Here is a 23,392-nt window from a genome sequence, read left to right on the forward strand (position 1 = left end):
CTTGAGACATGCTGTTTACAGTTGTTTTAAACCGTACACCAGATTTTACAAATTAACGGGACATGCTCTTGAGTTACATAATTGTAATTTTTTTTCTCTCGAATACCCTGTATTAAAGAACTGCATTCTTTTGTGACAATTCTCAGAGGGACATATATGCTGCCTGCTGAGAAGGGGGTTTCAGAAAAATCTGCCATGTTTGCGACTTTCTGCCATGTTTAATTGGAATGGAACTAGTCCCTGGGAAGGAATCCATTGCTTTGGGGAAATTAAATGCTCCATCTGAACAAGTGGGAAAATGACTATCCGTTGTCAAAGTGCAGACTTTGACAATTGCAAATTGTAGATCTGTTTTTCCTGTGCTTGCTCTTTTGTGTTTCCACTTACATGTTGACATCTCTCTCTTTTTTTGGCTTTTGCTGTGTATTTGTGTCTCCCCAGGTTCATACCCTCGGCTGTCATTGAGTTTCCGCATCAAGAGAAACATAGGCTACTTTATCCTGCAAACTTACATGCCCTCTATCCTGATCACAATCTTGTCCTGGGTCTCCTTCTGGATTAACTACGATGCCTCTGCTGCTCGTGTGGCCCTGGGTAACCTTTAACGTTTTGTTCAACAGGAAGTTATTTTTTCCCTGTATAAAAAATATCAATCATTTTGAGTGTTCAGATATTCTTATATCCTATACTTTTTGTCAATCATGATTAAAGTACTTGAAGCCCTTTCACGTGACCTGCATGAGTGTTCCCCAATGCAATAAACTTGAGCGAAGCTTTAAGCTTACGTGATGCTCAAAAGTTCAAGCGGTTTTGACTTTGACTCCGTTTGCCAGTAATTTCACTGGAAGATTTGCATTAAATATAATTATGCAGGTGATGCAGGTACAAAATTAAAATAAGACTAATCCAATATTTATGTAGATCAAGTATGTCCAAAATAGCTTGAGAAAACTGTCCTTAGCATTCCTACTGTATTCATCTCAGTGACAAATGCTTAGCTGACAAAGAACCTTGTTTTTTTCACAAGTACAGGGCTATGCAAACCAGCCCAAAGCATTCTAGGACATAAAGCTTTGTGAAACTATGTCTGTTTTTTTCTGCAGTATATCGCCAGAATGTTGCTCTCTTTTAGCATTGAAATTGTTACATATTTAGTTTGTTTAAAAATCAAAAAAGGGTCCCACTTTCTATTAGGTGGCCTTAATGGACTTACATTTAAATTAATCAGTTGATACAATGCACTTATTGTGCACACACATGTTTTTACAGTGTACTAATATTTAAAAAATGCATGCATGTTATTACATTTGTAATTAATTTCTGTAATTACATTTATATTTACACTGTTGACCTATCCCTTACACCTTAATCAACCATGAAACTTACCCATACCACCAAACCTGTCCCTAACCTTACCCATATCCCTCCTCAATAGCATAAAAAGTGTTTTGCAATTCAATATGAACACAATAAGCATATTGTACTTATTTTTTGATATGTAAGTACATAGTAGTTAAGGCCACCTAATATAAAGTTGAACCCAAAAAAGAGTTCTGTTATGGCAGGTTTTAAACTTGGTCATTAAAAGAATCCTTACTCTAAGACCCCCAAATAGTGACATGTCTTATTTCACTTTTTTTTTTTCTTTGGGTATGTCTTATTGCACCTTGGGCATAAAGTAGGGGCATGACGTCCCTGTTAAGTGGTCCATGAATGCCCCGACGCAAGTCGCGTGAACAAGACATGGTTCATTCATATGGATTTCTTGCAGGTGTAACTACGGTGCTCACTATGACGACCATCAACACCCACCTGAGGGAGACCCTCCCAAAGATCCCCTATGTGAAAGCCATCGATGTCTACCTCATGGGCTGCTTCGTCTTTGTTTTCCTGGCCCTGCTCGAATATGCCTTCGTAAACTATGTGTTCTTTGGAAGGGGACCCCAGCAGCAAAAAAAGATCCACGAAAGGCTAAACAAAGCCAACAACGAGCGTCCCCGCTATGAGGAGAAGCGTCTGAGGGAACAGGTACGCAAGGTCTCTTGTAAACCATTTATAACGGTTGCAGAGTTCATTTTTGTGCTAATTAAAAGCTAATTTAAATGAATTTAATAAGCGTTGACAATGTTCATGCATGTCTAAATGAATCCGTATGCACTTAGTTTGTAAGCAGAACAACTTCACTCATCAAAATAACTATTGCACCGCTAAAAACGAATATTCAATAGCCCATTAACCATCACTTTATGTAATCAGTGACGTATTTCATTTGATTGAAGCTGCATTTCATTATTAAGAGAGGTTCCTCTCGCTCGGAAAGTTACAAATTACATTGTCATTACATTATCAGATTCTAGTCTGCTTTATTGCCACAGGCTTCTCTTTCAATCCGAGTACCGTAGAGATAGACCGATTCATTTTTCCCTTCTCAAAATATGCTAGCCATTTTCATACTTACAACTGTTTGGACTAAGCTCAGCGACTAAACCAGAGTAATGAGAGTTTTTGAATGAATTAAAGCATTTGTGTCTGTGTCTTTTATGCAAGCTCTTTCTTATTCACCCTCACATTTATGCACTTTTGTATTCTTTGAAAATTGTTGCTTGATTGTCAGTTTATATGGGCGTTTTAATGTTCTCTTCATTTTTTCTTTCTCATTGCAAGGACTCCATTTCAGCGCCGTTTCAAAGCAACACCCTCAGGTCATATACACAACGAAGAAATCTGTATCTCGAGGAACAAAGAAAAGTCGGGGTACGTGCATTTAGAAATCCTATCAGTTGAAACAGTAGACTCGGAAGTTGATGAAATATTGTCATTAACTACTGTGTGTGTGTGTCAGCCATTGCATTTTAAATGATTCTTGTAAAGTTTTCTCTTCCCAAGTAAAGTTTGGGTTACACTTTATTTCGATAGTCCACTTTAGACATTCTACTAACTGTAAGTAACTTTGCAACTACATGTCAACTAACTCTCATTAGAGTATTTGTAGACTGTTAAGGTTAGTAGAATAAGTTGCCGTACTCGCAAAGTTACTCATAGTCAGTAGAACGTCTGTTGATCGACCATCAAAATAAAGTGTTAGTAGATATTAACCACACAGTTTACTAATACTATAATGACTGCTAGTTGACATGTAGTTGCAAATGTGTTTATAGGTAGTAGAATGTCTAAAGTGGACTATCAAAATTAAGTGTTACCAAAGTTTGTTGTAACTGTGACATCACATCATCGTTGCATCCGCATGAAAGGTTGAACGCTGTTTGAGACAGTTTAGGACCGTCCCTTTCCTATGGCCGCTCATGACTTCTCTCTCTTTTGTTGTCTCAAGGTGGACGCTTACGGAAACATTCTTCTCACCACTTTGGAGATGAACAATGAGGTGATGCCGTCCGACGTTGGCAGCAGCGTCAGTGACTCACGGAACTCCGTCATGTCCTTTGACAGCTCCGGAGTGCAGTTCCGCAAGCCCATGGCTTCACGGGATGGGTTCAGCCACCACTCGTTGGACCGCAGCGGCATGCGCAGTCGTGCCAACTGTCGGCTAAGAAGGCGCTCGTCTAAGCTGAAGCTCAAAATCCCCAACTTGGCGGATGTTAGCACCATTGACAAGTGGTCCCGGGTCATTTTTCCTATCACTTTTGGATTCTTCAACCTTATCTATTGGTTGTATTACGTGAATTGATATGCGTTCCCCAAGGAAACATGGGCCATATTTTGAGAGCACATTGAATTGGCTTTGATACAATTGGAAAATATGTGTACACATATATGAAAAGTTGATACATATGTATATGCATATTTCTATATATTATATTTCTATATACACATGCGTGTGTAAAATCTAAAGGACTTTTCTGGTGTAAAAAAACAACAAAAAAAGAGAAACGTATTATATAGAATGACTTGAATGTTTAAGAATAATACAAAAGAAACATTTCAAGTATTTGAATTCTTTTCCTTCTGAAACAAACGACGAGTAACATCCATTAGTCCCCTGTTCGAGGGTACGGAACTAAAGACTGCATGATATTTTTGCTAAAAGAAAAGATCGCAAGAGAAAATGAACGTCTCATTGGCTTTTTATCGATACTGTAATCAACCTCTCCCAACTGCAGCTCATGAAATCAGAAGTGGCTTGTGCATTTCGGGGCATCATCCGAGCGGTCCCCCAGACCCGATCCACTGCTTTCCCCATCCCCATGGAAGAGACTGACGGAAATGTCCGTTTCTACACTGTACAGCAGTCTCTTTTGGAATTATGTTTCATTCCTTGATTTTGCAAGTGATAAGCGTGCTCTTTATCGGACCTCTCAGCTCTGGTCAATGGTTTACACTGGACGGCCATCTTAAGTTTTAACCAATGCATCCTGCCCAGAGTCAGTATGTTTCATTTTCTCTCCTCTCTTTTTTGCAGATTCTCCTTTCTTTCAGTTTTGGGCTAAGGGTTTAATCCTAATTTTTGGAGGGCATCACCTAAACATGTTCTAGAGGTAGTTCATTAATAGATATTAAGCCACTGGTATGCTTCATTCATTGGGAATTTAAGAAAACGAAGAAAAAACAAAAAAGAGTACATTCATTCATTCAGTAGCCTTATTGACATGGTCAGGTAGTATTGTTGTTCTTTCTTTACTCTTGTTCCTAGTGCATTCCATCTGTTCTATTGATACAGTATTCATGAACATCTTGTAGAGCTTTGTGTTGTTTGGAATGGAGGGAAACCCTTAGTGAGCTGTGACGTTTCTTTAGAACTTGGATTTCCAACTATGTGAAAATGTACAAAATAAGGAAAGAAAAGATTATTGTGTATTCAACAGGGGATGTGACCATGTTTTTATCTGTTTCATGTTTAAGTCAATCACTCGAACCATAGTGTGACCTGATATTGTATATATTCAGTCATTGTAGTGATCCATCCTGGGAATGATATACGCTGATGATTTTAGTTTCTCTAAAATGTGCCTGTCGGAAACCTGAAGGATGTGCCCTCAGTTCATCAATCAGTGAAAGAGGGCCGAATGACCCTTGATCTTTGACCTTTCACTTTAAGCACTGTACACCCACCCACAGCGCTGACGTTTTGCATCTTGGGATTGAATCTCAAAGATGAATGACATCAGCAAAATCAGGAGAAAAAAAAAGCCGTCTTTTCGGGGCAAAATGACATGTACGATAAAAGCCATGAACTGAAGTGACAACCAAAAAGGCCTATAATCCATTTCTCTTTTTACCATTAACCTCTGACTCACCCACCACCATTTCTTTTGGGCTTCGCCTCATTATGATTTACCTCAGCTTAATTGACATTGAGGTCACCAGATCGTTCTCTATCTCCAGGTGACCGCTCAATTTCATATATCAGTTCATCTACCATCCACGTTCATTCAAAGCTAATTTCTGGTAGTGTCTAGATGTCTCACTGCTCAGAGTAGTTCAGTTGGGGAGAAGCATGCGTTGGATAAGTTCTTGAAGATGTGGATGAGAACTGAATTGCTGAATAACTGAGCAAGGGGACATTTAAAAGCGAAGAGGGTCCGGTGGTGGTTTGAGAACATGAGAGCCCTGGATTTGCTTGAGTTCCCTGAGGAGGATCTTCTGAGCAGGCCTCAGACCTCAGAGCTCAGCAGAGTCCCTTAGCTCTCGACCCCCACACCAGACCTCTCAACACTCGGGAAAGTGTGGACCAGCCACCAAATCACCAACAGATCACTCATTCCATGGAGAAACAAAGGAATCAGGGAAATCCGAAGGTATAGGAGGCTGTACCTCAAGGCACTTGCAAGGTCTTACGTTACTTGTCAGCAGATGACTGTAGAAGCAAGTTCGAAGGATTTCCACTTATTGTGTTATTATATTTGTTATTGTGAGCACGACCATAACACCTGTGCAAGGGAGCCAGTACTCTCAAGTGCAAAGCAAGACATGCACAGTTGCATGCACAGTGTAGCAATTAAGTTAAGCGCAAATCTGCACTAAAAGAGGATGGAGGTTAGAGTGCTTTTCTTGAGAAACCCTAAATATTATGAGTGTTATGGGGGTGCCTTGGCCAGTTACAACTCCCAGTAGGCATTCAAGATGCTGCAATGCTTTGCCAATGAAGGTTCAAAGGCAGAGTCGTTAGGTATACACATTTAATCTATAGCATTTAGATGTGCATTTACAATGTAGATCAGACCTTTTAAGCTACAATATCGGTCCACCTCTACTAGTGCAGTGTCGTAGACAAGTGTAGTGATAAGTTGAAAATGCCAACTGCACCATTAGTCAACTTTTCTCTTAATGTATTCAAGGGAACCGGACCAGTTTTTTTTTTTGAGACTGGAAAACAGAGTTTGCTTTGCCTTTGACAAATTGGAAAAGGTGGGAAAGTGGCATGACGTCTAGGTGGCATATATATTTAAGTTTATTATCATTTGAGCGCCAGCCACTATTAACTGATAAGACAGCATAATTAAAAGGATGTTGATATATTTTTGTATCAGATATTACTGATCTAAGTTATCAATCAGTGTTAATAGGTGCTCTAATTGTTTCCTTAGAGTGACGAATAATAGATAAAAATGTGCATACAATATCATAACCTGTGGTTCGGTATATTATCCATGAGAATAATTAGAAATTCTTAGTAGTAGTTTGTACAAGAGGTTTCATAACTATATACATATATAAGTTAGCGCCCATTTACTACATAGCTTCGTTACCTTCTAGTAGACTTGCTGGCACTATGCAGTCTTTCTCGCTAATGCTCAGTTTAACGTTCCACAGGGTACACTCTTAAAAATAAAGGTGCTTCAAAAGGTTCTTCAAGTGATGCCATAGAAGAACCATTTTGGGTTCCACAAAGAACCATTCAGTCAAAGGTTCTTTAAAGAACCATCTCTTTCTTACCTTTCTGTAATCTGAAGACCCATCTTTCGCCACAAAGAACCTTTTGTGAAACATAAAGGTTCTTCAGATGTTAAAGTTTCTTTATGGAACCATTTAGACAAAAAGGTTCTTCTATGGCATCGTGAAGAACCTTTATTTTTAAGAGTGTAATCTGAAACATTATTGGTAATGATAGGCAAGGGTTGAATTTTTCGATAGCGTGGGGATTAGTGAAATGCTAATACAGCCATACTGTGCCACTGAGACATGTTGGATGTTGAATTTGTTCAAATGGATATTGTGTTGATCATCAACATGTTCTTGTAGCACCAGCACTCTGTTTATTCACAGTGAGCTTACACCTAGAACAGATTTTTTTTGGTAAGATTCTGGTTTGATTCCTGCAAGATTTGCCTTAATGAGATCACTAAGCATTTTTCATGAAATATTTCTGAGCAATACAATGCAAATACAACAAAGTTCATGAGAGAGTGATTATCTTTCAACTCAATTCAAGCCTTAAACATGGTTATAGAGCATTATAATTTGATCATTGGACATTTGGGGTGCAATTAAGTTCTAGAGCCTAGAAAATATAGTGAGAAATTAGTTCCCTCAAATGTCTCACCCAGGTACTCTGGCTATGTTTCCACTGCTTAGAACCTCAAAATGTAGAACTAAATATTTACAGGTTTAGAATTCTGATGTCTCACTTTTATAATTGCAATTATGACTTTATTTCTGTTATCTATGCCTTTTTATCTCACGTTACTTACAGTTTGCACAATTGTGTTCCACAATTATATCTTGTAACTGTGCGGACTCCTAATTGCGATTTTATTTCTCGTAATTGCATCTTTATATTACACTGAAAAAAAAGTTATTTTAGCATTTTATCCAGGTTATTTGGTTCTGAGTTTTGTAAGTGGAAACATGGATATTGTAGAGTAATTCACACCAGAAAGTATGGTATGAGTAACCTATTAGAAAATAAATTGCATAGATTATATGGATTACAGATTACGTAGCAAGTAATAGTACAAAATTATTCCCACAACATGGAGGGTTTTCATGCTAATTTCTTTACAGTCGGCCTGCTTGACCTGTTTGCTAAGTCTGCAACCTTCTGCAGTACAAAGACATTGATAGATAGCTCTATTGAAAATCTACAAGTTGCTGTTTTAGAAATAGCTATCAGGTTAATCATACAGTCTCACATATGTTTGACTATCTGAGGGAGTTCGTGCATGCAACAAACCATACTAGCATTTTAGCTTTTTTTTTTAAAGTTTAGTTTCACCATAGTGCTAGGATAGATAAATTGTCGTTAAGACCAATTTGCCAGTTTACAAGGGTCATTTGGCCAAAATACTCAGATAAATGTAGCAGCACTGAGTTGAGAGAATGATGGTAGTTGACTCATGGCAGTCCGTGTTAAATTAGCTTTTTTGTTGTTTTGTAATCAAATACAAAATCACAAAACTTAATTTCAAAATCACAAAGGCTACATTGTTACTTATTCTGCATGATTAGCTATTTTGTATTCAAACAACTTGTGTATTTGATTTTTTTAATGAAATTAATCAATTTTGAAGGTTCGTGGCTCTGTTATCAGTCTATCTCAAAATGTGCCAGATGTGTGGGTTTTAGAAATTGCTGCTAATTACCACTTTTAGCTAGTGATGCACAAGACAGCGTTCAGTTTTGACCACTTTAATATACATGTGTCATTTGGCCATTCTTTGCCACCTTAAAAACTGTGTTTGAAAAGAAATGGGTCCTTCGTGTCTGTATATGTAACAACTAATCTTGCACACACTCTCAAGAATAGTGGCTCAGCCATATATACACTGTTGCAAGTTGCAAAAATGGCAATGACCCTGGACCACAAAACCAGTCTTAAGTCGCTGGGGTATATTTGTAGCAATAGCCAAAAATACATTGTATGGGTCAAAATTATTGATATTTCTTTTATGCCAAAAATTATTAGGATATTATGTAAAGATCATGTGCCATGAAGATTTTTTGTAAATTTCCTACTGTAAATATATCAAAACGTAATTTTTGATTAATAATATGCATGGCTAAGAACTTCATTTGGACAACTTTAAAGATGATTTTCTCAATATTTAGATTTTTTTGCACCCTCAGATTCCAGATTTTCAAATAGTTGTATCTTGACCAAATATTGTCCTATCCTAACAAACCATACATCAATGGACAGTTTATTTATTCAGCTTTCAAATGATGTACAAATCTCAATTTCGAAAAATTGACCCTTATGACTGGTTTTGTGGTCCAGGGTCACATTTAGGAAATAACGGGATGAGAATAGCATTTAGAATAGCATTGGTCAATAGTCAAGGTAGCATACTCTTGGACACCGATGGGATTCTTGGCCTTTTTTGGAGAATGTGACTCATTGTAATATTAAAGTATGTTTTCTTCTGTATAATTTGCTATCTGGTTAGGGGATAGGGGACACACTTTTCTTTCGCCTTGCACTTTGCTTTAGTTCTAGAAGAGTATATTGTTTGTTAATGATTTTTGTCCTTTTTTTAAAACAGCTTTGCACAACTTACAGCGGGGGTGGGGGAGGTTTTGGCAGAACTCAATGAGGCTAATGTGTTCTGATGACAACGAAGGACATAATTATCTACGCACTTCACACAAATCACCCCATATGCTCACTTCCACATTTTCATACCATTAACATAACTCGACAAACCATCGAATAGCTTTTACTCGAGTACATAGTTTTTTGTCTTTTGCAACATCCACCCAGGAGAAAAGGAAGTACAAAAACTGTTGAACTGATTTTAATGTGAATTTTCTTGCCTCTTGTGTATATGTGTAATTACATGTGAATTGTATTGTAAATATGATATCTTTCACTTATATTTCTTAATGCATGAACAAAACAGGGCAGTTGGTAATAACAGCTAGCCTCAATGCTACAGGCATGGACAGCTTTTACAGCACCGGCATAACTTCTGCAAACGAAACCTATCTCTGAAAAACACAAGAGAAAAAGAAAAGGAGAAAAACTCACAAAAAGATACCGGTTTTGTTTTGCATGTCTCTTTTCGGAAAGGTTTATTTTCATTATTTCTTTTCTATTCTAAAACTGGCCTTTCATATCACCCTCACATACAAAGAAAGCAAGCTTTTTGCTTCTTCCTGTGCACAGAGATCGAACCAAACACTGTAAATCTTAAATTGAAACTAGAAAACAAAAAAGAAAAGTACTATATCAGAAAAGGAAAGCTATGGAGAAAATGATTCATGGAAACATCACTTTAAAAAAAAAAAAAAAGCGAAGATATGCACATTTTCATCCTCTCTTGCTTTTTTTGTGTATCACATACAGTTGAGAGTAGATAGGCACACCTATTAAGCCATTAGTTCAAAGTAGACTAGACCTGCTTACATCTCATTGAGCAAAACAGCAAGTTAAAGTTTCATGCCATGAGAATGCATGACTGGCAGAGCAAATTCTCAGAGTTTGTTCAAATGTATGGGCCAGTGACTTTGCTGTGCTGAAATCTTTGTTTCATTTGCGCCAGGATAGCGTTACTGATATAGCGAATTATAACACATAAACACAGCACACACAAGGGAAGTACTAACCTGAAGAGAAAATCCTAAAAAAAAATGAATTTGGCAAATATCTAGAGCAACCACTTCATGCCTAATTTGAGAATTCAATTGCTATTCAGTACTGTTTCGTTTCATTTCTAGTTGCCTGTATTTGTTGTATTCTTTAAATGAATTGTTAACTCTTATTGTTGATGTTTTCTCATAGAAAGGAAATATATTTCTACTTTACATCCTGCCCTGAAAGTGAAATGCATTCTGTTTTTGTGTTGTACTGGTTGTGTTCTCATTAAGCTCTTGGTTTGATTCTGTTGAACTATTGAGGTGTGATGATTTTTGATGATCCATTTGGGGGTATGATTTGTCTTCATGAAATCAACATTTGTAAAGTATAAGGTTGTATTCTCTTCTTTTTTTTCTTTCTTTTTCTTTTTTGTCAGTGCCGATTAATGTAATGGTGTCGGTCAGCTTTTCTAGGTGTTTGAGCAAAATGTGTTTTTTACTAATACAAGATGTTACAGTATGTGGTACAAAAAAAGGGTTATAAGTAACCAACTGACTTTTTACAAATAAAGGCTTATACAGTAAAGAACGACAATGCAGAAGTCTTTTCATTTGCCATTTGTGGACTAATGTTTGCATTGCTTTTCTTCTGGCTATTGGTTTTAACTAATTAGTCCCCAAATGGTAAATCATGCATGTTTTCAGAACATGATGCAAAGGAGAGATGTTCGAACTTAGTGCTGCAGGTCTTCACATTGTCATTTTCTTTTCTTTCTGTTTTTAAAGGGTTGCAGAGAAGAAGAAAAATACAGATATATAGGGCAAACGGAGTTTGCAAAAAGACGCAAGTGAAGACCATAACATTGTCTTGTATAAATCAGTTTGAATTTGATTATAATAATGACAGATTATTAAAGATACACCTCCCGCCCAACCCTTGGTCCTGAATAAAGTACCATCAGAATCCCTGCTGGAAGAGTGTAATCTTTGCCCCACAATAACATTAGTCTGGATGCTCATATTTGGCAAGATTCTGCAAGAGAATCAGAAGAAAAGATATATTATCTATATAGATATACTATATTAGGACCCCCATATGCCGTAACTTGCCTTGATGAAAAACTGAAACAGTTGCAGCACTTTATAGAAACTTTTTAGGAGACAAAACCGAATGAAAAAGTCTAAACACAGGAAGTACCCAGCTGCAATGCAGTAAAGACAGTCTCCTTTCATTTCACTTGTTCATAGTCTGTTAGGTTTGTTAAATTGAACATTTCTGGAACTTTACATGAATAGGGTACAAATCTGTGTCTTGTTATATATTTAAAAGCATTAGATGCACCAATTCCATGTTTTCAATTCCATCGAACAAAATGTATGATTCTGGCCTGTCCGACTTTAATAGTATTGATTTTCTTGACGGCATACAACAATTTAATTCATACAACAATTTCATAAATTGGACACAATCGGTTGAATTTAAAATCAATATATTTAGAGGGAATAAAAAAAAAAAGCGATTATGGTACTTTATTTTATGCTGTCCTTGTTACACGTTACATATACTTACTATTATAATAGCCCTTAATTATGCATAATTGCATGCAAGTAACCCTAACCATACACTGTAGTAAGTAAATAATTATGTAATTATTGTGTTTATAACACTTGCTGCTATTGAGGTGGGATACGGGTAAGGTTAGGGACAGGTATGGGTAGGTTTAAGGGTGGGTTAAGGTGTAAGGGATGGGTCAACGGTGTAATTATAAATGTAATTGCAGAAATTAATTGCAGATGTAATTGCAGGGTTTTTTAATATAAATGCAATGCAAAAACATACAGGTACACAATAAGTGCATTGTATCAAATGATTAATTTGAATGTAAGTACATAGTAGTTAAGGCCACCTAATATAAAGTAGGACCAAAATTATTGCTTTGACTGCATTCATCAAGCACAACATTTAAACCCTATAAAACTTGTGGTTTTGGTAACAGTGTTTAAAAAAATTGCAGATCTCATATAAAATTAATAAGAGATACAACATAAAAAACACAAGATGTAATATTTAGTTTCACATCTTGCAACCCTGCTTTCTGAAGGTTTAGCACCTCCTTTTTTGTTGGTCTTGTTTGTTGTGAGTTTTAGGCCCTATTATGTATCCTGTTCAAGGAAAGTGACAGTTAACATTGAATCTCTGAAATGGTACACATGTGCCAGTACTATTTCACCTTAAAGACACTGACTACATGCAGAGGTTTGGAATCCCACAGGACATTTGCCATTCTGCCCCTGAGTAGAACATGGTTTCACCCCATCTTGTGTACTCTTATGGCAGTTTGTCTACATGACCGACGTGCAAAGCAAAATGCTTCCCCAAAAGAAGGCCGAGTCAAGAAATGAATATTACTCTTTCTCGAAACTTTGTTTCTTAAAGTAGCTTTCTTCTTTTTATGCCCATGTATTTAACCAGAGGCACAATGAAGGGGGATGTAAGACAGAGAAAAGAAAGATCCAATATAGAATCTTGAGGGAAATACAGAGTTGTTTTTGTGCTCCATCTTGCCTCAGTAAACTTTGAAAATGTTCCCAATGGAGGAGATGCACTTATGGGGCTGGGAGTACAGAGATCTGTTGGGAAGATGGAAGCAGAGCATTGAACTAGATCAGCGAAATGTGCCGGCCATTTCCTTGTTCCATTGTCAGCACTCCATAGAAAAAAAAAAACATCAAATATTGAGAGGGTGCATTAACATGGGCCAGAAATTGATGGCTGCTCGGGTGAGGGGTAAAAAAAAAGAGAGAAATGAAAACAGTCAAAGAGGTGGAAGATGCCATCTTGACTCGACTTTGTGGAAGCTGTGGAAAGTTTTCTCCATCTTGAAAATTGGAAGTCTGTCAGGTTTGGTACAGTATGCGAAAACAAGAAGAAATGTTGGTGAATTATTTGTTTTAAGTGGTTATGTTAATATGGATGGATGACTGATTGATATGTTAATCAAATTTAGTTTTCTTTAATGCATTAATGCATTAATGCACCATGCGCAACAGCAAATGGTACTGCAAAAATTGCAAGACACATTTCGCAAAACAGTCCTTGGTCTTCCACTTCTCTGACAAACACATAAGTCTTATAAGTCAACATGCAGTTCTTTCTTATAGCCATTGCTGGCCATATGCTAATCTACAATCTAAGAAAAGTCTGTAAAATAGGGCGCGACGTATTGTAATATAAAGGAATTTTCTGTATTGATTTTTCACAGGTGTTTTAGACATAATTTGAATTATGCTTTGCATCGTGTTGTGTTTTAGGGTTCAAAGAAATGGGACTTTTAGGGTTTTTGTTGCTATGATTTTTTTTTTCTTACAGTGAAGAATCTTTACATTAGTTTTTGATATATTGATGTCTGGGACACAGTTCCTTGGTTTCCTTGGAAGTTATAAATAGATTGGAAAAGTCACTTGGGGGAATAAAATGCCTCGCTTGAGGCCAGAAAGCTTCCATAATACTTTTATTTATAGATGTGGAGCATGTGATGCAAATATTACAGTGAAACTTAATACCAGCAGAGGAATCCCTGTTGATAACTGCACTAGATATTTATATGGGTAATCTCTTATGTAAGATGCAAATCAAATTAGTGACCCACACATGCTCTTGTGACCACACTGACAAATGACTTTGGAGCCATAAAATTATGGATTTGTATCTGTGAGAATCAATGTTGTCTCTAATGTTCAGTGCTTACACAATCGGGCCTAAAGGTTACTCTATACTGTATGCTTATAATAGCTTAATGTATTATAGTAGTATTTTGCAGATTACAGCTGGACGATGGTATAGTTTACATTTTGCGACGATGTAAGCAATCAAGCTGTTGAGATAGTCTGTATACTATACATACTACTACTATACTATATCATGTATACTATGTATACATGATTATAGTTGCCAAGGGAATTCACGATAATAAAACATTGCCATGGTCATCTGTTTCAGGGAAAATTCAATGCACTCTCAGCTCCACTCACTTTTAGTGGACATTTACAAGAATCATTTTGCCGAAATGCTGCTACATTCTCATTTTTTTAGTATTTTCTTAAAGCGTTACTCAAGTGTTTTTGTTTATTTGCTTGTTCGTTTTTAGATATTTTGAAGTTTGGATATTTTTGGTTAAAAAAACACTCGAGTATGAAATTAAGAAAAGACTACATGTAATTATGTTGAGATTCATGGACATGGCTGTCAGTTTTCCTGTTTTTGCTCAATTTTGAGTAAATATTGCATTAAAAAAAACGATGTTTAGCATTTTAGCATTTACCATCTCATTTGGTTTTAAATTGTGTATCATTATTGTATTCTGCATGTATATGCTTTATCAGCCATTGGGCATCTGTTGTCTAGATACCTGTATTGGTAGTTTTGAAAAATCCATATCCATCAAGCACTAGAGATGATAGACAATTCGTGCATAAGCATAGGGTACTGTAAGCAATCAAATAACTGATTTATCACTTGATGGTTACAGCTATTGCTGACATAACATATGTTAGCATAATATTGTGGCTTTACCATTTTGAATTCATTTAATGGTGCATGCACAACATATAAGAGAGAGGATGGTATGACTGTAAATTACATGCCTTGTTGTCCCCCACATCTCCAATGCACACATTACACGCATGCATAAATGCACATACACACTCACATGTGCACAGTGTAGTACTGTTCAGTCAGGGATGAATAGATGAGGAATGCGTCTAATAAAATATTAAGACTTGGCGCTCTTTTATCTATATCATATGACTATTGCTGCACAAGTGAATCTATTTCTCTCTTTCTGTCTACCTACCTCCCCTTCCTCCCCCACTCGCTTATTTGCTCATTTTATTATCAATTCACAAGTGACTCTCCAAAAATGTCTGCCAATCGCTTCACGTGAAACATAATTACACTAAAGGAGACTAATGATTGGCTCGAACGATTCCTAGTAATTCCATGGCAATTTCATTGTGTGATTCAAACAAACATGTGTTCCCGTGTGGATTGCATGCAGCCAGACAGATGCCTTTGCTTTTATTTGACAAAGGAGCGGAAAAGGGTTTCATTAGATGTGCAGGCACAAATCTCCTTTAAAAACACTGCACTGTTTTTATTATTTTTGTTTTACACGTCACTCGTGTTTGTGACGTGCCACGACACAGCATAAAGACAGTGAATATGGCTGGAATATAAGCACAGCTAATGTCTAGGCTGGTTTCTCTGGAGAACAGGAGATGTGAGCCATTTTGTTGACTGAGGCACACACGTCTTTGTCATCACTTGGCTCCAACTCCCTGCAGCTCTGGCAGCAGATGGTTAACTGTGTTTTCTTAGTCAACACCACCCTCTATTGGCAAGAATGGTTAGAATGATTTGATGATTAAGAGCATCTCCAAACTATGTCGCAGCAAATGTTTGTAGTTTGTAACTTTTAGTCACAGTGAGAGAGCACCTCTTCGGCAAAGCCTTGAGATTTGCTCTCTTTTTTGATGTATTTCCTTTTTAAACAGGAAGGTTGGCTTGGACAGTTTAAAGCAGGGTTCCTCAAATCTTGCCCTGGAGGTCCAATGCGCTGCAGAGTTTAGCTCCAACCCTGATCAAACCCACCTACCTGTGATTTTCTAATGATCCTGAAGACATTGATTAGCATGCTCAGGTGTGTTTGATTAGGGTTAGAGCTAAACTCTGCAGGAAAGTGGATCTCGTGGGCCAGATTTGAGGATCCCTGGTTTAAAGGGTTTGGTTCTTGAACTATGATTTGTGACTTGCTATTGTTAGTTGCTTTTTATTCTTTCAAAAATGCATATGTATCCCTGAGTGCCGATGAGCCCATATTCCTATCTCAGTTTGCATGAAGATAAAGGCTGTAAATGATATAATCTGTAAATGCATGTATCTACATATATATGGCCAAATTGTATGTTACATTTTACACTTGCATATATAGATGGCCTCCAAGCTAATAGGCATGCATTAAACCCAAATTTAGATTTTTATGGGGAATCGTGCCATCATTACAGGTGTGAAATGTGTAAGATGTAATATATTTATGTAATATATACCTTTTTTTTTTAGAAAAAAGGGGTATTTGAGAGGGATTTATCAAATAAAGCATGCTGCAATGGGCCTAGTGCTCTGAGTGATTTTTGTAGGGTAGGCAAAGGGCATGTTGTGACACTTGTTAACCCAATTCATTCTTGTGCATGTTTCATAATTTGTGAGCATGTTCCTCTTCCTCCCGTAGAACTTACAGCAGTGATGGCAAAGGCTGACTTTGCCAGAAAGCAACACACTGTTAAAATGTTCAGACTCATCCAAATCATATGTCTGCTGCAATACATTTCTCCAAAAGATAAGGAGAGGTCATTGATTATATAATAAATACACTTTCAGGATTAAATGCATATAAATAAATATCAGTCCCTTATCTAGAGTATATTATAATATGTACAGTAAAACTGATCTCAATAAGCAAACCTAACAATGGTTTTATTGCTTTTTGTGTAAAAACAATTCAACAAGCAGGCCACTGTGTGGATCAGCACTGCCTCTTAGCTGAATTAAAAGAATGCAAACTTTAAATCTGCAGTAAATGAAGTAGATTACATGTTTTTTACATTTCGGATTTATTACACATGTTTTTCTAAAAGGCTCCGGAGCGCATGACGTCATATTATGATAATTGCAATGTTCGTAGAAATTGTGACCGTGGCTTGGAGTCTCCTCGACTGTCCTCAGGCTCCCAAGGGGAATTTTTCATTTGCATTTGTAAATTGCTCTTACATTATAAACATGATTCTTGAATACATTAAACACAAACTGGTTCTCAGAGGCTGGGGTGCAAATAAGTAAAGGTGCGGTCACTGCAGATTTTAAATTCTATTCATTCCCATTCATATTATGCTTCAGACTAACCAGCCTTGAAAAGAACAGATTCGTCAGTAACCAGGCTTTGTGTGTACCTGTGCAACCCACACTTCAAATCTCATCTTTTCAACTCCAGTTAGCTTTTGGAAGCTAACACAGAGGTCCACTTACATTTTTCATCTTACATTGTAAATTATTACTCAGTGTATTGAGTAAAACTGTGAAAAGTAAAACATTTTTTATTATTATTAATTTAGTTCAAATGACCTGCCCAACTCAATCCGTCTTTAGAAACCCCTCAAGACGCATCTCTTCCATCTACAGTTGACCTTCTAACACTAGAACTCTCAATTCTATTTCTATTCTATCTACTTGTTTTCATTTTATTTATTAAAAAAACTGACCCTCTAACATTAGCATTCTCTATTCCTTTCTGTTGTTTTCTTTTTTATTATTATAAAAATTGATAATAATAACTTGAAAAACAATTCCACATTATGTTTTCTGCTACAAGTCAATCTGGGATTTAAAAGGCATTCTTAATTCAACTCTGAATTGAATTATGTGTGTCCACATCAGACTTCTTAAAGGGATAGTTCACCCCAAAATTTAAATTCTGTCATCATTTGCTTCTAATTTGGACTTTTAAATTGCTTCCTGTCTGATGTGTTGCGTTTTTGTTTTTCCCTCATTACTCCCTGATTGTGTCCAGGCGTGTCTTGTCAGCTTGTGTATTTATGCCAAAGCCACTAGAAGGCAAGCCTGCAACCTTTAGCCGAAAAAGCGTAACGGCCAAAGCTAACGCTTCCGGTCTGGCAGTACATGGGAAAGGAGACCAGAGGCCGTTTTTTTTTTTTTATGGATGTCAATGGAGGAGAGGCTTCACTACGCTGAATATACAGCTTTTTAGAGGAAACAGCTCATCATTTAATGAATCGAAAGCCTATCGGCTAATCCTCAACATGTTTTACACTAAGCAATACTTTTAGATGTAACTATTTTTAGAGTTTACCACAAAAAAAATAATTCTGTTTTATAAGAGAAGTCAGTGACTTTTTGTGACAGGTGGGATGCAGCTTATGGCATTTCTCATTCATTCCTATGGTATCTGTAAACGGCGATTGAGTGTCGCACAATTCAGTGATGTTAAGGCTGTAATGTGATTGGTTATTAGCAATATCAGTTGATTAAAAACACATAAAAAGCAGTATTTTGCACAGATAACTCCATATTATCATGTCCACAATTAGAGATTGGATAGTACTGTGTGCACCACTGCATTACTGAGACACAGACAAACATAAGTGCTAATAAACAACATATTACTACTGTTTCTCTTCTGTTAATGAAAAAGCAGCCAAATTGGATTCTGAAGTTGGAGTTGTTGCATTTCCTCCATGATTAGGAACTCTAATCATGGTCAGAACTCTTGGGAAGGCATTCCAGTTAAAGTTCCTACTGGAAACTCAGAATTTTACAAATGGAACAAACTATTAAACCCCATGTGTTTCCTGTGTTCATGGTCAGCTCTTGTCCATTGTTAGATGTTGGGTTGGCTTCCGTAGTTTTGTGCCTTTTTTTGTTGTTGTTTGTTCCTGCTCCTTGTCCTTGGATTATTGTTTGTTTAATAAATACTGCATTTGCATCCTACTCTGCTTCGTCTCTGAGTTCCTCCACATAACACTTACTTTCAAGTTATTCAAAACAGGTATGAGTTTTTATCTTCTGGAGTCAATTTTGGCTACTCTTTGGTTACCAAAATTACTCAAAATATCTTCTGTGTTCAACAAAAGAAATAAGCTAACTCATACTGGTTTAGAATGACTTGAGGGTGAGTTACCAGCAAGACTTGACTGGTCAATTATCTTCAACAGAATTACCATGCCTGTACCATAATTTTATTTATTTATTTTTTTGTTATTGGTTGAACAGCACCGCTATGCTAGACCGCCAGTTAAACCAGCTAAGAAAGCTGGTCTTTTCAGCAAGCAAGTCAAGCGTGACAACACCTCTAGACCTAATAATCACCCTGACTCTATCGTATGGGAAAGGAACGTGGAGGAAAAAGCAGGAGCAGAACAAAATAATCATCCGTGTCTCCTTAAGGTCAACTAAGTCTTGAAGGTTACTGTAACTTACAAAGCAGAACAGCAGGTTTTCAACTACAACTGGCTTCAAAGCTGTTTGATGTGGTTTGGGGCCTCTTGTTGGATAGATTCCGGAACGTAAGTCTGATATTTCATGGTAAAAGAGACTATCATTGCATGTAAAGTAATCTGTCATATTAGCCAGCAAGCTTTTGAAAGACCAGCAGGTAGCCTAATGGCAAAGGATTTGTGGAAGTCAATAGACCCATGCATGAGCATACTATGGCCGGTGCTTATATAAAGACATCATATCTTGGTGATCATCAAAGATGGTTGGAAGGAGTGTAGCCACTTTCAAATATGACCACTTGATAAGTGTGTAAGATCTAAAGACTGCATTTGACTTTGATACATTTTGTGGTTAGTTTCAATGACTTGTGCCAAAGCTTTTTAACTCTGCCAGAAGAATATTCCGAGTGACCCAGTGGCAGTTTTCCAAATCCAAACCACACTGAGGGATTTATCAGCTTGCTGTGGTCAACAAAGGTCATGTTGCTTTCCGTCTCTGACAAATGTAATTTAATGAGAAACATTCAATTCAAAGATGTTACACCCTCACCCAGATCATTCCCAAGAATTATGGCTGATGATGCCCTTGAATTGAAAGGGCATCATCATTTGACCATGTCAAAAGAAAATGTTTAAATGACGATACAACTGTCTGTAATTCAAATAATAAGTTTTATTGTGGGGATGGATGTGTTGTTTGCTTTTTCACTCATATGTTCTTTTATGTTGGTTCGAATTTATCTTTTTATGTATTTATTATCTTTATATAAATATATATTATAATTTTTTTTTTTTTTCAGTGACACTTGAAAAACCTTGATATGTATCTTCAGGAAGGTGTCTCATGTGTTTCACTGAACTAAGGATAACCTTGGAAGACTATTATTACCATAGCAACCAGGATGAAGAAATACTTGTTGTGCAATAAACTGTGTGGTCCATGTTTAATTTTGAACTTACATAGGCCTTTTTTATTATTATTATTATGTCAAGATATGACAGAGGTTAGCAACACCAAGGTCACTGGTTTTATTCCCAGACAATGCATGAAAACTTTTAAAATATAATATGGTTTTTATAACAGTCCATCTCAGTCCAAGTTATCTCAAAAGAGACATAAAAGTGTTTCTTTATTTTAGGTGAACAGCAATATACTGTATGTATTCCCTTTTTTTCACCACAGTTATAAATCATTCTACTGTTGTTTCTTGAATGAGGCCCAATGTACAACTATGTATATTTTTCGTAATGGTAGGCAATTCAGATTTAATATTATTACATCCTGAAAACTTATGGAAAATTGATTTAATAATATTTTCAGTTTGGAATGTGGGAGGGTAAATTATAATAGAAACTTCATTTTTGGGGGTGAAGCAGCCTGTTAAGTTGCCCACATGTATGTTGTCTTTGTATTTAATGGAGAAAAAAATATGGAAGTGCAACTAACTAACTAACTAACTAAATCAATAAATAGATAAATAAACAAATAAATAAATAGTTCAAGTTTAGCTGTTCGTGCACTCTACTCCAGAATCTGATCCAATGCTTGAATTTTTTGTTTGGTTTTGGGAACAGAACAAACAAAACTCCATTCAATAGCCACTCTAGATACTTAGGAAACAAACTGTTATAGCAGCAAAATTAGAAATTAGGGTATTATGATTTCCGGGATCCAGTCATGAAATTGGAATTTACTGTATACCTTTATACAATAAACAAAAAGTCTGCTTTAAATATGAAGTCTGCTTGTTCTGTGTGTCTTTGGGTAAATGAGTGGTGCATTAATAAAACAATGACAACCATATGCTCTTTCTGTCAGGAACTAGTGTACTTTCATAGAAATATCTTTGTGTCTCAAATGCAAAGAAACAGGCATTGTGATTTCCAGGATTCCTCAGACGTATTTTGTCTTTTTCTAAAGTTCATACCCCAGAAAGTCCTGCAGTGCTTGCAAATCGATTTCTGATCCCAAGTCATTATTAATTATGATATTGCACCCCGTTATGAATATAAAACTGTAATTAATGCGTAATGGAGATTTAGTGAGCCACTTTTAGATGTCATTTTGATTCATTGTGATTCATAGAATCCAATGCAAATGTTTCAAGTGCCAAAGATATACCCACAGGCTCATTAGAGCTTTCTGATTTTTTTCTCCACGTTCACACAGTGAAAAAAAATTGTGATGAAAAGGCAGGGAGACTTTGAGGGAGACTCTGAGACTCTGACCTTACTGCATATGCACTTGTAGGAGTTTCCTTTTTAGATCCAAAATTTATGTGAGGAGAATATGAGTCATGCAAGGTGCTTTGAAGAAGAAAATCATGGTTTGCGTTTATGCTAATTTCCATAATGATTATTGCTACTGAGTTCAATATCAATAATTGAGTTCAATATCAATAATGGTGATTACATTAATCATTATGGAAATGTGCTGGGTGGTTCTGTGTTCTTTAATTTGCGCATTGTCAATAGATAACCCGCAGAACTTTCCACTTGGGGCAACTTACCCCAGTTTGGACCATCTTACCCCACTTGTAATATTTACCATTTTGTGCTATGACACACACACTATAAAATAAAGTACAACCAAAAATAGTATTCTCTGCTAACCAGCTACATCAGAGAACTGGAATAAACATTTTTTTGTAAATAAGAAATATTATTGATTGCAAAGGTACCTGTTGTATCGCATTAGTTATTTAAATAAAAAGTGCATAAAATGAGATAAGATCATTTTGGAGAAATTAACAAAATAAAAACAGTGTTCATATGACACTGTACATTATATACATACATACATGCATATAGATAGATAGATAGATAGATAGATAGATAGATAGATAGATAGATAGATAGATAGATAGATAGATAGATAGATAGATAGATAGATAGATAGATAGATGTGGTTTGAGTCTTACCTCTCAGGTCCCTCAAGATATCTTGGAGAGGTGAGATGTCCAAGTCGCAACATCTAACTTCTGGGGTGCCTCAGGGCTCAGTTCTTGGACCACTTTATAGTGTTCATATGACACTTTACATTATAGATAGATAGATAGATAGATAGATAGATAGATAGATAGATAGATAGATAGATAGATAGATAGATAGATAGATAGATAGATAGATAGATAGATAGATGTGGTTTGAGTCTTACCTCTCAGGTCCCTCAAGATATCTTGGAGAGGTGAGATGTCCAAGTCGCAACATCTAACTTCTGGGGTGCCTCAGGGCTCAGTTCTTGGACCACTTCTCTTCTCTGTCTACATGGCATTACTAGGTTCTGTCATTCAGAAACATGGTTTTTCATATCACTGCTATGCTGATGACACTCATCAGCATAGCACACTAAGTACTAAGTAATGACACACTAAGTAATGTTTATTTAACTAAGAAAATGTGACTGGGACATGAATTTACATTTGATTAAAAAAATAATAATAATAATAAAAAAAACTGCACACCACTGATATATATTTCTGAAAACATTGTAGCTACTCAGTTAAGGTGACAGTTTGAGATTTACCATTATTTGTACTTTTATAAAGAAGTATTTGTACCATTGTATTTGTGTAGAAAATGGTACGATTGGATTTGTTCACAGAATCAAAGCATCTGCTAAATGACAAATAACAAATAGCTTTAATAAAGAAACTGCATAATTGAACTTTGTCTGAGGCAAAGAATTCCTTATATTGTATGCCTTTCTTCTCACATAATAAAATAGTATCCACTCAAATTAATAGTTAATGTCTGTCTATCTATCTATCTATCTATCCATCTATATATACGTATATATGTATATATATATATATATATATATATATATATATATATATATATATATATATATATA

General features: G+C 36.3%; 1 protein-coding gene and 1 long non-coding RNA gene across 2 annotated transcripts in view; one reads left to right on the forward strand and one right to left on the reverse strand.

Annotated features, from left to right (window-relative positions):
- Positions 1–3,781, forward strand: part of LOC107581896 (gamma-aminobutyric acid receptor subunit beta-4-like) — a 41,935-nt gene extending 38,154 nt beyond the window's left edge. Inside the window, exons 7-10 of the mRNA XM_016267574.1 lie at positions 442–594; positions 1,772–2,028; positions 2,665–2,754; positions 3,332–3,781. Coding sequence (XP_016123060.1) covers positions 442–594; positions 1,772–2,028; positions 2,665–2,754; positions 3,332–3,685 — 854 coding nt within the window. The 3' untranslated portion in view covers positions 3,686–3,781. The remainder of the gene's footprint in view (positions 1–441; positions 595–1,771; positions 2,029–2,664; positions 2,755–3,331) is intronic.
- Positions 109–23,392, reverse strand: part of LOC107581897 (uncharacterized) — a 25,456-nt gene continuing 2,172 nt past the window's right edge. The window contains exons 2-4 of the long non-coding RNA XR_001608877.1: positions 21,058–21,061; positions 17,703–17,813; positions 109–120 (exon numbers count right to left, since the gene is read on the reverse strand). This is a non-coding gene — a long non-coding RNA (uncharacterized lncRNA). The remainder of the gene's footprint in view (positions 121–17,702; positions 17,814–21,057; positions 21,062–23,392) is intronic.

The sequence above is a fragment of the Sinocyclocheilus grahami genome, unplaced genomic scaffold, assembly GCF_001515645.1.
Source record: "Sinocyclocheilus grahami isolate Dianchi unplaced genomic scaffold, SAMN03320097.WGS_v1.1 scaffold39.1, whole genome shotgun sequence".
Taxonomy (NCBI): domain Eukaryota; kingdom Metazoa; phylum Chordata; class Actinopteri; order Cypriniformes; family Cyprinidae; genus Sinocyclocheilus; species Sinocyclocheilus grahami.